Source organism: Suricata suricatta, chromosome 7 (genome assembly GCF_006229205.1).
Source record: "Suricata suricatta isolate VVHF042 chromosome 7, meerkat_22Aug2017_6uvM2_HiC, whole genome shotgun sequence".
NCBI classification, from domain to species: domain Eukaryota; kingdom Metazoa; phylum Chordata; class Mammalia; order Carnivora; family Herpestidae; genus Suricata; species Suricata suricatta.
In genome coordinates, this window is record NC_043706.1 from 25750579 (window position 1) to 25764198 (window position 13620).

Below are 13620 nucleotides of genomic sequence, written 5' to 3' on the forward strand. Positions count from 1 at the left end.
AGCCCCGCCGCCCGGCAGTGGGGCCCGCCTCGGCCCGCCCCCGGTCCTCCCCGCCCGGCTTCCCAGCGCCCCTGTCAGATTGTGGCGGCGGGCCGCGCGGTGCGCTCTTTCCCTGCAGCCTGGGCGAGGAGGCACGCGCGCAGGCACACCCCCACGCCCCTTAGGCGCCGCTGCCTCCGCTCCGCCGGCCTCCGCTCCGCCCAGCCTTCTGCTGCACGCCGGTAGCGACATGGCACACGCGGCAGTATGCTGCCCCAGCGCTCGGGGCTCCGGGGACGGCGAGATAGGCAAGCCCAGGAAGGTGGCCCTCATCACTGGCATCACGGGCCAGGTGAGTGCCTAGGAGGGGGTTCGAGCCTGGCCTGCTGCTGCCGGGGCACATGTACGCCTCGCCCCGCGCTCGGGGCTGCCCGCGTTTCCAGGAACAGCCTTCTGGGCATCCCGGAAGGTTTCCGATGTGGTTTGTCGTAGAGGTCGGGAAACAAGATGTGTCTTGTGGGGAGTGTGCTGGATGCATTGGATGCTTCTAGGTTTCCCTTGGGACGTGGGGACGCGTGTTTTGCCTGGGATGTGGTCCTCAAACCTGAGCAAGACTGCGCTCTCTCACCTGTCCAGCCGGCGACTGGAGCGCTTGTTTCTCCAAGCCCTCTAGGTGCGCTTCCAATTTAGTTCTTCAGAGATCCTAGTGCTGGGGGAGGGAAAAGGACTGGTTTTCCTTGCGAGTGTGTGTGGAGTCAACTTGCTGTATTTCCGTGTAAGGGCCAAGGCCACTTACCTGCTAATGCTTGGGAGGCAGGGGAGTTCTTGGGCTTTTCGTCCCCCCTCAACCAGATTTCCAGCCAGAAAAGACAAAATAAAAGAAAGTAGTGCCGTGGAGCCACAGACCAGGAAATGATTTTTGTTTAAAGAGTACACCTCACAAATACTTTTAAACACACAAACTCCTGAGATTCATGTTAACACATTTGAAGTGTATGTGACAGACTGGTCCAAAAGTTAGGCTAAGGTTCTGTTTGCAAAGCAAAGGCGTTCCTTGAGTGAGATAATCACGAGGAGCTGTCCTGCACGTTGGAACCCCCATGTGCAGACTGTGCGTTTCTGTTTCTGACAGTCATCTCTCAGCGATGTTGCAACAGTAGAAACCGACCACTGTATCTAACCAAGCTGTGCTGTGTGAGATTCCTTGGTGATGGAATAATTTTGCTCATGTATTTTTTTGTAAACAATATTCCTGATTTCCTGGTAGTGGCTAATGTTCTGAAACGAAGATGATGAAAATAGCTAATAAATTTTGTGTTTATTATGTATCGATCACTTGACTAATATTAACTCTTAGTTTTTACAAGTACTCTTTGAAGGGGAATTTTTTTTTAACCTCTACTTTACAGATGTGGAAAGTGGCATGGAGTTTGATTTGCCTGAAATCAAACAACTAGAAGTGTCTAGTTGGGATTCAGACTCTGTCCTCAAAGCACTCTAGCATTATAAAAGAAGTTGGAATTGGCCAGATGTAGAGCCAAGGAGTATTAGACAACTTTAACTACTGGATATCTGATTAGTGTCTGATTATTCACACAGCTCACTTTGTTTAAGGCAATTACAGTACACAACTGAAAACTGGTGGAAGAGGTGGGTAGCACAAGGATGTGAGGTTGAGGAAGTGAACCATTAAATTTGGGCAAGGGTCCATATGCTTCCAGGTCATCATGGCCTACATACTTTCCCCCCAACCTGTAATGTTGAGGACTCTTCCAATTTCTTAGACTAGAACTGACGCTCAATCGTTTACTAAGCTTATATGAACTCTTGAAGATAGAGACTTTTTTTTAAGTGCCATTAAGAAATTAGTTAAGCTGTTAATGTAACTCTGTTGGTATGGTTTATACCAATTTAAGTGATCAGCACTGTGAATCAATGTAGGTTAGAAATAAAACCTTGTTGAGAGCTTTGAACATAGTCATCTGGTTGGTGCTGAGTGGCAAGGGAGGTACAGAAGTGGCCCACACTGTAGTTTGTCCTGTAGGGTGCCAAAGGGAAGTCTTTCTTACACACGCATTCAGCATGCCATGGCCTGGCCAGACACTTGGTTCACCACTTCATTTCCGACTTTAAACTCTTGCTTGAGTTTCAGGCTCCTTTTACTCTCAGCACCAGTGTTTTAAGCTTTCCTGCAACATTCACCCTCTTGCATTATCCCTTTCCATGTTGGTTGTTGTGTTGGCATCTATAGCCCCTGGCACAGTGTTGAGCTCTGTAGTTGCCACAGAATGGACTGCTCTGCTATACTTTGCATTTATCTTCTAGGGCAGTGACTCCAGACCTGGGTATCAAGGATCTCCAGAGAACTGTGGAGTTAATACAGGAGGTCTGAAAATCTATATATTATTGTCCATTAAAAAATAGTATTCATTGAGAGCTTACTGAGCCTCTCACTCTGCTAAACGTTTTATATCCCTACCTTAGAGGCAGGTACATTTTTTATTTTCAATTTACACCTGCCTAAGTGAGGTTAAGGATGTTTCCTGGGAATGCAAACCCAATGAGTGTCAGAGCTGAGATTTAAAGGAGAAGTTGCATGGACCCATTTTATTAATACTGCTTCTGTGGTAAGCTACACACATTAAAATACAGTTCTCTGTCTCTGTCTGTGTGTGTGTGTGTTAGAGCGTGAGAGAGAAAGAGATTGTTTTACTCTAAGAAGAGGTCTCGGATAAAAGAGGGTGAGGCAGACACCATTGCCCTTAGGGCATTCATGGCAGTTGTGCCAAGATGGACTCTTAAGTGGGTTGTCCCAAATCCCCACTTGAGAATGAGTGCAGATAGCCAGGGTGCCCTGTCTGCTGTGTATCTCCTGTATTTACCGTCAGGGCTTCATATTCTAGCCTTAGCCCTCCTGTCTATTCTTAATACAGTAGTTGTGAGCCATTTTCTAAAGTTTTCACCTCATTAAATTACCTTAAAACCAGGCTCCGGCTTTGCATTGCTGCCTCTACCAGCCATCCCCATCGCTCACCTCCATTGTCTTAATGATGCTTGTGGTTCTTTTCTACATATATGGAACTGTTCTTGCTATTGTGTGAATACTGTCTCTTTGTACCTCATTGGAGTCCTTTTATAGCTGAATGCCCTCACAAGTTGTACTCCTTTTCACTCTCCTAAAAGCCTCTGTGCACTCTAACTAATCCTGCCAAATGCAGCCAATCCATGCACTTCCTTTGTATTTACATATATGCACCCCTCTTTGACTATTAAGGTAATTTACTTATCTTAGTTCTTTGGTTTGTAAACTGGCTCAAGACAGAAACCTTTTCAGTATATTATCTCCCATATAGTTTTAGTTAGTGGGCTTTCAAAAATGTTGACTTACTCTTCTCATTAACAACATATCTTTGTTCTGTGTCTGCAAGGTACAAGGCTTGTTTTGAGGCTGGTTGGAACATAAAGATATTTAAATTTACTCATTGCCCACTGGGATCTCACTATCTTTGAGGAACTTAAGACAATGCACATGAATAAAGTAGTGTTGTATAAGTATGTTAGGGGCCAAATGAGTGATTTATCCAACCTCAGGACTTTGGGAGATGTTGTTGAACGCTAGAAATAGCAGGGACTATATTGGGGTGAACAGCATGCACAGGAGTACAGAGAGGGGAGAGTTTGGAGACAGTGAGGACCAATACAGTAATAATAGAGGGAATTTAACTTATTAAATTATCCCTTCCTCATTTCCAAAAATATCCTGAGGTGGCATCAATAAAAAACACATCATTGGACCATAAAAAAAAAAAAAAGAAAAAAAAAGAACCCCAACACCTCAAACTGAAAAAACAGGAGTCTTCAGTGAAGGCAATAGAAAGGTGGAGGTAGTGTACCAAAACCCAAAGCTAAGAGGTAGCTGCTGTCAAGGTGGATGTAAAATTCAGCTCTCAGTTTCCTGATAGTCAAGACAAAGTGGATAGGTGAGTGAAACTTTTTATTAATTATACTCTTAGAGAAATAACTTAAAAAATGTTTATTTTGAGAGAGAGAGAGGGAGAGAGTGTGCACATGCATGAGTAGGGGAGGGGCAGAGAGAAAGGGAGAGAAAGAATCCCAAGTAAGGTCCACATAGTCTACACAGAGCCTGATGTGGGGCTTGATCTCATGAACCATGAGAACATAACCTGAGCCGACATCAGAAGTCAGCTGCGTAACTGACTGAACCACCCAGGTGCCCCTGGAGAAAAAAGTTTTAAACGAAACAACATGATGCACAATATACTTGATAGTAGTTTTTTAAAGAAGACAATCATCTCCCTTGGACACTTTTATGACTCTTTGATGAATGACCAAAGCACTCTTTTTTGATAGAGACTTAGATAATTGAATGGATTTTTTTCCTTTTTTAAACATGTACTTTTATAATTAATATCTGTTATTTCAAGCTGGTCTCTGCCAAGAGAACAGGCAAGTTGGAGCTACAGATTACTTTGTCAGGTGTTTTACAAGTGGAAGAATTTGACATGGTGAGGTCCCTCTCACCTCTAAGTTGGTCTAGATTTTCTTTGGGAAGTGCTTTAGATCTGGCCAAACATTTATTTATTAAAAAAAATTTTTTTTAATGTTTTTATTTATTTTTGAAAGAGCATGAGCAGGGGAGGGTCAGAGAGAGAAGGAGTCACAGGATCTGAAGACAGGCTCCAGGCTCTGAGCTAGCTGTCAGCACAGAGCCTGATGCGGGGCTTGAACCCACGAACCATGAGATCATGACCTGAGCCGAAGTCAGTGGCTTAACTGACTGAGCCACCCCGGCACCCCCTGGCCAAACATTTAAACAAGTACCAATTCAAGGCTCCAGACTTCTGCATCATGACAAATGGAAGAGAAAGCATTTATTTTTAGTCAAGAGGAGTTAACTTGTCTGTGTTTGGAAGACAACAAACTTTTGGTCCCTTTGATTTATCAGGGTCAGATTCTTTAAGCCATATTATTGTGTTTCATAATTTTGTTTTTATGGCCTTATGTTTTTATTTTCACTAGTTTAATCTTTTCATTTGAGCATATTCTAGCTTTCATGAGACAATCATGGCCTTTAAAAAAACACAGGAAATGGCTAACCTAATTCCCTAGACTCAGGTGGCTTTTGCAGGCTTTATTTTCTTCATTGAAGGGTTTATTTAGGCCATTAGAAAATGATAATTGAAAATTGGCAGGAAGTACCATTCTTCCCATAATTTTCTTTAACCTCTTTTAATTACTGCTTCAATTGAATTCTAATAGATGACTGGGACAGTACCTCTTTCGGTTTTACTTTAAAAAAAATTTTTTTTAATGTTTTTTATTTGTTTTTGAGAGACAGAGAGAGATAGCGTGAGCAGGGGAGGGTCAGAGAGAGAGGGAGACACAGACTCTGAAGCAGGCTCCAGGCTCTGAGCTAGCTGTCAGCACAGAGCCTGACGCGAGACTTGAACTCACAAACTGTGAGATCATGACCTGAGCTGAAGCCGGATGCTTAACCGACTGAGCCACCCAGGCACCCCTGGTTTACTTTCTGATCCATATTCAGTTTCCTACAAATTTCTACATTCCAATATAGGTATCAGAATCATCACTTAGGGAGATGGCAATTTAGTGAAATGTGATAACGGTTGTTAAAACTAGCCCATTTGATTGATAATGGCTACATGGAGTCCTGGAGCCAAGGCTTTTTCCAGGTCAAGGGAGAGGCCTGTGATTGGTTAATGATACCTGTCTGGGAGAGGGAGTGATGGCATGGCATGCATGCTATGTCTTTACAGGATTGTGACTCCTTCAGGATAGGAAAAAAGTGTCTTAGTCATTTATCCCCTGTGAAGTACTCAAAATGTTTGATAAATTAATCTTTAGTTCCTGATGTTTATTGTCTTGTGGAAGACTTGCCTAGAAATTGCAGATGAATGTAGACATAAGAATGTGTTCCTTTTTGGTTGGGTAGAAGGAAGACATTGTCAGGGTACTGGGCAGAATGGGATAGTATATACCTGATAGACAAATTGCAGTTTAGGAGGTGAAACGATTTATTATAACTTAAGGTTTAAAGGACATGGAAAATATTCATTTCAGGGAAAAAAGGTAACATATATTCAGTTTTGTGTGATAGATTTCCTACTGTTTTTATATTCATATTTATCACTAAATTTGAAACATATCCCTTTGGTATACATGTTGGGATTTTAGAGCTGCAGTTAAATACTATTAAGGAGACTGAGAAAATGTGATTTCCCCAGGTGACACAGCAAATTAGTGCTGGCGTTAGGATTAGCACCCTGGACTCTTGTGTTTCCATTGTCTTAGGACTCATCAATACTGTCTTCTGCTAACAAGAAAGAGAGACTGCTTTAAGCTAGGAATGTTAGAGTAGAAACTATATGTAGTAATAAAATGTATATTATAGTGTTCTAGAAAGTTGAATAATAATAAATGTACATGTGAAGAAGTCATCAAATCTGTTACAATATTTAAGGTAAAGGTAACTTTATTTAACAAAGGTAACAAATAAAGGTAACTTTATTTATAAAAATATCTTGTTTTAACAAAATATTTGCACTCAGCAAAAATTGTGAGGCTTAGGGTAATTAAATAGGAATTTTTAGTATGGGATCTATAAAGGAAAATTAACAAGACTATAAGGACTAAAGAAAGATGAATTTTAGTCAACACATTCTTTCAATTTTTTTATTTGAGTATGATTGACACACAATGTTACATTAGTTACAGGTGTATAACACAATGATTAAATTTCTCTATAGTTTATGCTATGTTGACTTCATGTGTAGCTACCATCTGTCACCATACAACACTATTACAGTACCACTGACTGTATTCCCTGTGCTGTGTCTTTTATTCCTGTGGGTTACTTACTTCATAACTGGAAGCCTTTATTTCCACTCTCCTTCACCCGTTTTGCCCATTCTCTCGCCTCCTTCCCCTAGCAGTCATCAATTAGTACCCTGTATTTATAGGTCTGAGTCTGCTTTTTGTTTGTTTGTTCATTTGTTCTGTTTTTTAGATTCCACATATGAGTGAAATCATATGGAATTTGTCTTTCTCAGTCTTACTCTTTCACTTAGCATTATACTCTCTAGGTCCACCCATGTTGTTGCAAATAGTAAGTTCTTATCCTTTTCTAATGGCTGTGTAATAGTCCTGTGTGTGTCTGTGTGCGTGTAGTACATCTTCCTTATCTACTAGGACACTAGGACAATAGTGTCCACTATGGACATTAGGTTGCTTCTATATCTTGGCTACTTATAAACAGCATGTATCTTTTCAAATTTGTATCTTTGTTTTCTTTGGGTAAGTACCCAGTATTGGAATTATTGGATCATGTGCTATTTCTATTTTGAAGAACCTCCATGCCGTTTTCCACAGTGGCTATACCAACTTACATTTACATCAACAGTGCATAAGGCTTCTTTTTTCTCCACATGCTCACCAACACTTGCTATTTCTTGTCTTTTTGATTCTAGCCATTCTGACAGATGTAAAGAGATATCTCATTGTGGTTTGATTTGCATCTCCCTGATGGTTAGTGATGTTGAACATCTTTTTATGTTAGACAATACATTCTTTAAGGCCTTAGACAATCACTGTTCGTTCAAGGTTATATGCTGTTCTAAGCTGGTCAGTGCCTCCAAAGTTATTGAGTGCTACCCTATCGATTCATGACATAGGAGTACTCATGAGTGCTGCACATCTCCATGTTTGGCCTCAGGACTCCAAGGCTGAATTTAGAGTGACTTTTAGTAGTTACTGACTTGATTTCTGGATGAACTGAAAGTACTCTGAATTGTCTTTGTGATCCTCAATGGCTCTTTGAGGTGTAGAGTTCTCAACTTGACTGTTGAAGCAGCCTTTCCTGAACTTTTGTTAGACAAAAATTACCACTAAAGCAGAATTATTTGGCTATGATTCTAGGTGAAGAATCGGGTTTAAGGAGTGAGGCAAAATGTTTGCCTTCTGGATACTTAGCAGATAATTAGTAGGTAATTATTATACTTGGTAGATAGAGTACAGAAAAAGTTACTGACATTGATAGAATGATTACTGTGTGCCATGCAGTGTACCAAGCACCTTCTACAAATTATCTCTTTTAACTCCAGGTAGTATGAATTTTTACTGTCCACCTTGTATTAAACAAAGAAACTGAGACTTGGAGAATTTCAAAGTGGCCTAAGAACCCTTAATGCACTAGTGTTTTTTATTCCTCAGGACCATCTCCTCTGCATTTTCAGACTAGCTCTGTTGGGGTGGTTGCAGAAGTTCACTGCTCTCAACTTGTTTTTAAAGGCTGCTATATAATTTGATCGGTGCCTTACTGTGCCCCTTATGTGATGTTAACACTATTAGTGTGTGTGTGTCCTAGTGAAAGTATGGAATAGGGGTAGGGAATGGAGGTTGAGCACTGTGTTCTCTGAGGCCTTTTGAAGGCTTCTTGTCGCTCCTTTTCCCAGCATTATTTCCAGTTCTCTAAGGGATTTTACAGTAAGAGATGAAAATACTTCTGCCTGTCCATGAACCTTCCTCTTCCAGTGGAGAGCCAAGAACCATTAGTCAATTAATAGAATCCTCAGAAATAGGTAGGTCTCTGGGGCTGCAGTATGGGCGATGGGCTGTCTGGATGAAAATTGTGACTGGCGAGCTTATCCACAAGCTCTGATAAGCACATGGATAGTCCAAGTTTTCAGTGTGGTGTAGAGAGGCAGGTGAGAGGCTGAGATGCTTGCTTGTGCGGCTGCTACAAAGTCTTCCCAAGGATTCTTCTTCCTGCACCTGGATCTGAGAGTTACAGCTCCCAGTTCCATCCAAGTGCCCTTAGATACATTTTTTTTCCCTTTCCTTCTCCAATGCTACTTTTCCTTTCTGTAGACTGGGGTTTGTCTTTGATGTCAGTGTCCAGATTAGACTTTCCTTAGGAGACTTAGAAGTCTTCTAGATTCTTGTACCCTGTTATGAGTAGGCCTGTCTAAGCCTGAAAATGTTTGACATGCAAATTCATTTTAGCATGTACTTTTGATTTGACTTTTCTTCTGGTGGGTTAGTTTAATCAGAAGAGATATTTCCTTGACTTGAGTGTAGCCTCCCCTCTTCTCTCTTCCAGGAGCATTGCATTCCTTTCCTAAATTTCTAGGTAGTAATTTTTTTCATGCTTTATTTATCTCTTCTTCCAGAGGCCATTACATTTTGGTGTGAATAATCCTCTGCTTAGTAATAGTATTGTTAGTCATAATATTTGCATTCGCCGAATGTTTGATTACCAACTATGTGTCAGACATAGGGATACAACAGTGAACAAAATGACAAAAATGACCATCCTTATAACATTGATGTTCTAGTAACGTCATATTCTGGTAACACAATAACATTAATGTTCTAGATAGTGATGATAATTATGGTAATTACAGTAATTAGCACGTATTTGCACATTTACTTTCTGCCAGGCACTGCTCAAGGTGTTTATATTTATTACTGAAGCGAAAGAGCACTCCTATGATTCATTTTTCTTATTATCCCCAATGAATATGGAAGTTAAATATATTATCCAAAAGTGGGTCTAGTCATTTTTTTCACAGTAACATCTGAAGTGTAAATCCCACTAATTTTATTTTCTATTAAGTTTGTAATTGGTATCAACATATAAATTCCAAGGAGAGAGACATAAACTGTATATCAGATTTGAAAAATAAGGCATATTCAAGAGTTTTTTTTGCAGTTGTAGAAAGGTGGATTATAGTAGTAAAATAATTCTGCACTAATCACTGCATTAGATACCTTTTATTTTATTTTATTAGCTGTGTAATCTGGGTCATATATTAGTTCTTTGGATGGCCTATATTGATTACTAATCTTGTAAACTCTATGCAGGCTGGGGACTGTCTTGGAGCAAGTGGAAGAGAACGAGTTAGATTTTTAGCCCAACTTGGGTTTGAATTACTGATTAGCTGCTTATGAGATGCATGGCTTTGGGCAAGTTTTAACTTTTGCTGTTGGGTTGGAAAAGTAATTCTACCAAATAGAAAATAATTCTGGCATATAAAAGGAACTTTTGCCCTGTTATTAGAATGTACCTTCTCTTAAGAAGATAATACAAGATTTCTTGAATTCAAGGAAAGAAAGTTGAATGAGGAGGGTATTAATATTTAGCCTTGCTTTCCCTGAGTCTATTATCTGGGTCAGAAAGTTCCATAGCCTTTGGAATCAACCACAAGACTATAAAGTACTGGGAGGCAAAGAGATTTGACATCACTAAGTCTTACAGACCGATTGTGTAAGCAGATCTGGGAGCCGGTCTTATCTTATAAGAGGATTGCAGGCAGTGGACTGCATTCTGAATCTTCCTTACTGTGATTGTGGTCTGGAATGAAAGGTTGACACAATTGGAAATGAGAAAGATGTCTTGAGTGCTGTTCTACTTTGATCAAAGACTCTTATGTGTTGGAAAGGTTTTTTATGTCTTTACTACATGTAACTAATTGATTACCTGAAGAAAGAGCATGGAATTGAAAATCAAGAGATGGGTTTTAACATCAACTATATTTTTTTGGAGCCTTTTTCTTAATCCTTATTGCAAAGGGATTACTTTGGTCATTTCTCAAGTCTGTTCAGAGTGTTAAGTGCTATGACTTTAGGATTGAACCCTAAAGGTGGTTCAGTCAGTTAAGTGTCTAGCTCTTGATTTCAACTCAAGTCATGATCTCATTGTTTGTGAGTTTGAGCTCTGCATTGGGGGTGGGGGTGGGGGGAATCCACATCATCCAGGTGGAGCCTGCTTGGGATTTTCTCTCTCTCTCCTTCTCTCTCTGCCCTCCCTCCTCCAAAAATAAACAAATAGGAATTTGTAAGGTTAAAGCAAAAAGTCTGAGCTGTCTGCCCTTTTAGGTTATACCTCAGGAAGTGATTTTTTGATGAGAAAGGATTTTCAGATTCCTCTTATTTATTATATATGTTTTGAGTTTAGCATTTAATAGTTGAGGTTTTATTCATCAGTAAATATTTGCTGAGCTTTATTCTATGTTAAGAAGGTATTGGAGATATAGGCACCAGCAAGATGAACATGATTTTATTTTCAAGAAGCTTGATAGTCTGGTAAGCAACAAGCAATTTTACAGCATGTTAAGTGGTATGATAGTAATAAATAAGTCACAGAATCACATGCAGATCTTTTCTTAAGTAAAAATGCTCTAAAGTATCATTGTGGCACCTAGGTACCTCAGTTGGTTAAGTGTCGGCTCTTGGTTTTGGCTTAGATCAAATCTTGCGGTTCATGGGTTTGAGCCCTGCATCAAGCTCTGTGCTGACAGTGTGGAACCTGCTTGGGATTCTTTCTTTTCCTTTCTCTCTCTGCCCCTTCCCACTCACTCTGTCTCTGTCTATCTTTCAAAATAAATAAATAAACTTAAAAAATTCTCTAAAATATCAGTAGATTTATTGAACATCTCTTTCTTGGAGGTTTCTGGTTACAAGTGCTGTTGTATTAGCAAGGTTAATTGCGAAGCCTTCTTGTAGACAGCTGAGCTGCCTAAGGACCACCCATATACTACTTTATTCTTCTTTTTGACATAGAACTCTTTAGAATAGTCTTATATTCAGTGAAGAATGGTTAAAGATGTTACTGTTTTCACACTCATTTTTCTGTCTTAGAAGCTGTATTTCCAGCTTTTAGCAAAGGCAGACGTGCTTGGATTTGATGAAATAAGGCAGAGACACTATTATGTGACAGAAAGAGCTCAGCCTTGGGGGAGCTTGAAACCTGGGCTCAAATCCTGCTTTGAAGAAAAGTACATATATAAATGTCTGCCACTTATTGGCTGAATGCCCCTAAGGGAGTTACTTAATAACCTTGAACCTTAGTTTCCTCTTTAAAATGCAGTTAATTATACCCACATTAAAAATTGATGTGTGGATTACATATGATTATAATAATACCTCACACAGTGCCCAACACAGTTATTGAAATGATAGTGCTTATTTATTATGTATAATAAACAATTCATTATGTATAATAAATTATTATGTGTAATAAGTTCACAAGATCAGGAGGTGTGAGAGAAGGATAGACAAGTGTTTTGAGAATACACTTTGGTGTAGATAATATAGAATGAATTTGAACAATGGATGTAGGAAGACCTGCTAGGACCCTCTTGTAATTATGAGGCTATAGATGCAAGTAAAGTTGGTTGTGGAGAAGAAAAGGGAATCAAAGGGACAGTAGGATTTTGTGATCAGTTAGATGTAGAGACTGTAACAAGTGCAGGAGTTGGAGATCTCAAGGCTGTTGTAGCTGGCTGGATGGTATTACCATGGCCAGCAGGGCAGTCATGGGGAAAGAAAGCCAACTTCTGGGGAAGATATTGAATTCAGTTTTGTTCCTCTTGAATTTGAGGCGAGAGCATGACACTCAAGACAAATAACCTGTAATCTATTTAAAATATAAGCCTGGGATGCAAGTGAGAGATCATGGCCACATAATCTCTTAGAAACATGGACAGGAGCTGTGGAGTGGGAAAGCCATAGGTGTGTCCATGCTGCTCTATGGTACTCTTCGCCAGTCCTCTTGCTCATCCCCCAGAATTTTCTGTGGCTCTCACTTATCTGCCATCAAAATGAACAGTTTTCCTTTCAGTTTCATGATTGAAGTTAATTAACTAGGTTATCCCAGTATATTTCAGCTTTCTCCTTCTTTATTCATCTTAATTATTTAAATTTTTCTAATATTGTGTTCTTGCCCAACATTCCTCCAACTTTCAGCTTATTGTCTCTTCCTTCCTTCCGTCAAGAATTTTGGGAATCTCATACTTCCAGATTCACTGGAAGCAAGGCACTCAGTTCCATTAGCCATATCCATGAGAACTCAGTACGTGGGGAGTGACTGAATGAAGCTTACTTAGAAGATAGTTGTGTGGGATAGAAAGCCAGTTATTGGTAATGTTCTTGGCAGTGTTCACCGGTGTGCCAAACTTAGTCTTTGGCAAGGCAGTAAGTGGTTTTCCTGCCAAGTCTTGTGACTTACCATAAGTAGTAACATAATTGTGTATATAAATCCATTCATTGAAATGACTCTACTTTTAGGATGTTGTTTTGGTGCTCAGTTACATAGAACTGTGTTACACAAAATTGAGGTTAGATGACTTTATATGAAGTGTCTTTTTAAAAAAAATTTAATGTTTATTTGTTTTTGGGAGAGAGAGAGAGCGAGCGAGCGAGCATGAGAGTGAGCAGGGAAGCAGCAGAGAGAGAGGGAGAAACAGAATCTGAAGCAAGCTCCAGGCTCTGAGCTGTCAGCATAGAACCCTACATTGGGCTTGAACTCATTAATTGTAGGATCATGACCTGAGCCAAAGTTGGAGGCTTAACCGACTGAGCCACCCAGGTGCTCCTTTATGAAGTGTCTTTGTTGAGGAGTGTTTGCCTTATCTTTTTCAGATTGGTCATACTGTGTGTGCCTTTTAAGAATTTCACTACATGTGAATTTTAAGATATCCTTTTTCTGACTTTCATATGACTTATTTTTAACTTCCAGGGTAAAAAAGTAAAGGTTTATTAAGTACTTATAGAAAGTGTTTATACTTCATAATTAAACTTGGACATTGTATCTCTGGAGCT

The 13620-nt window shown here is 39.9% G+C and overlaps 1 protein-coding gene across 2 annotated transcripts in view; it reads left to right on the forward strand.

Moving 5' to 3' along the window:
• The first annotated feature begins 6 nt into the window (after positions 1 to 6).
• The window catches only part of GMDS (GDP-mannose 4,6-dehydratase), a 631992-nt gene continuing 618378 nt past the window's right edge, over positions 7 to 13620 (forward strand). For both annotated transcript variants that reach the window (XM_029944959.1, XM_029944958.1), the window contains exon 1: positions 7 to 331. In XM_029944959.1, the coding sequence (XP_029800819.1) occupies positions 230 to 331 (102 nt within the window). In that variant the 5' untranslated portion in view covers positions 7 to 229. The remainder of the gene's footprint in view (positions 332 to 13620) is intronic.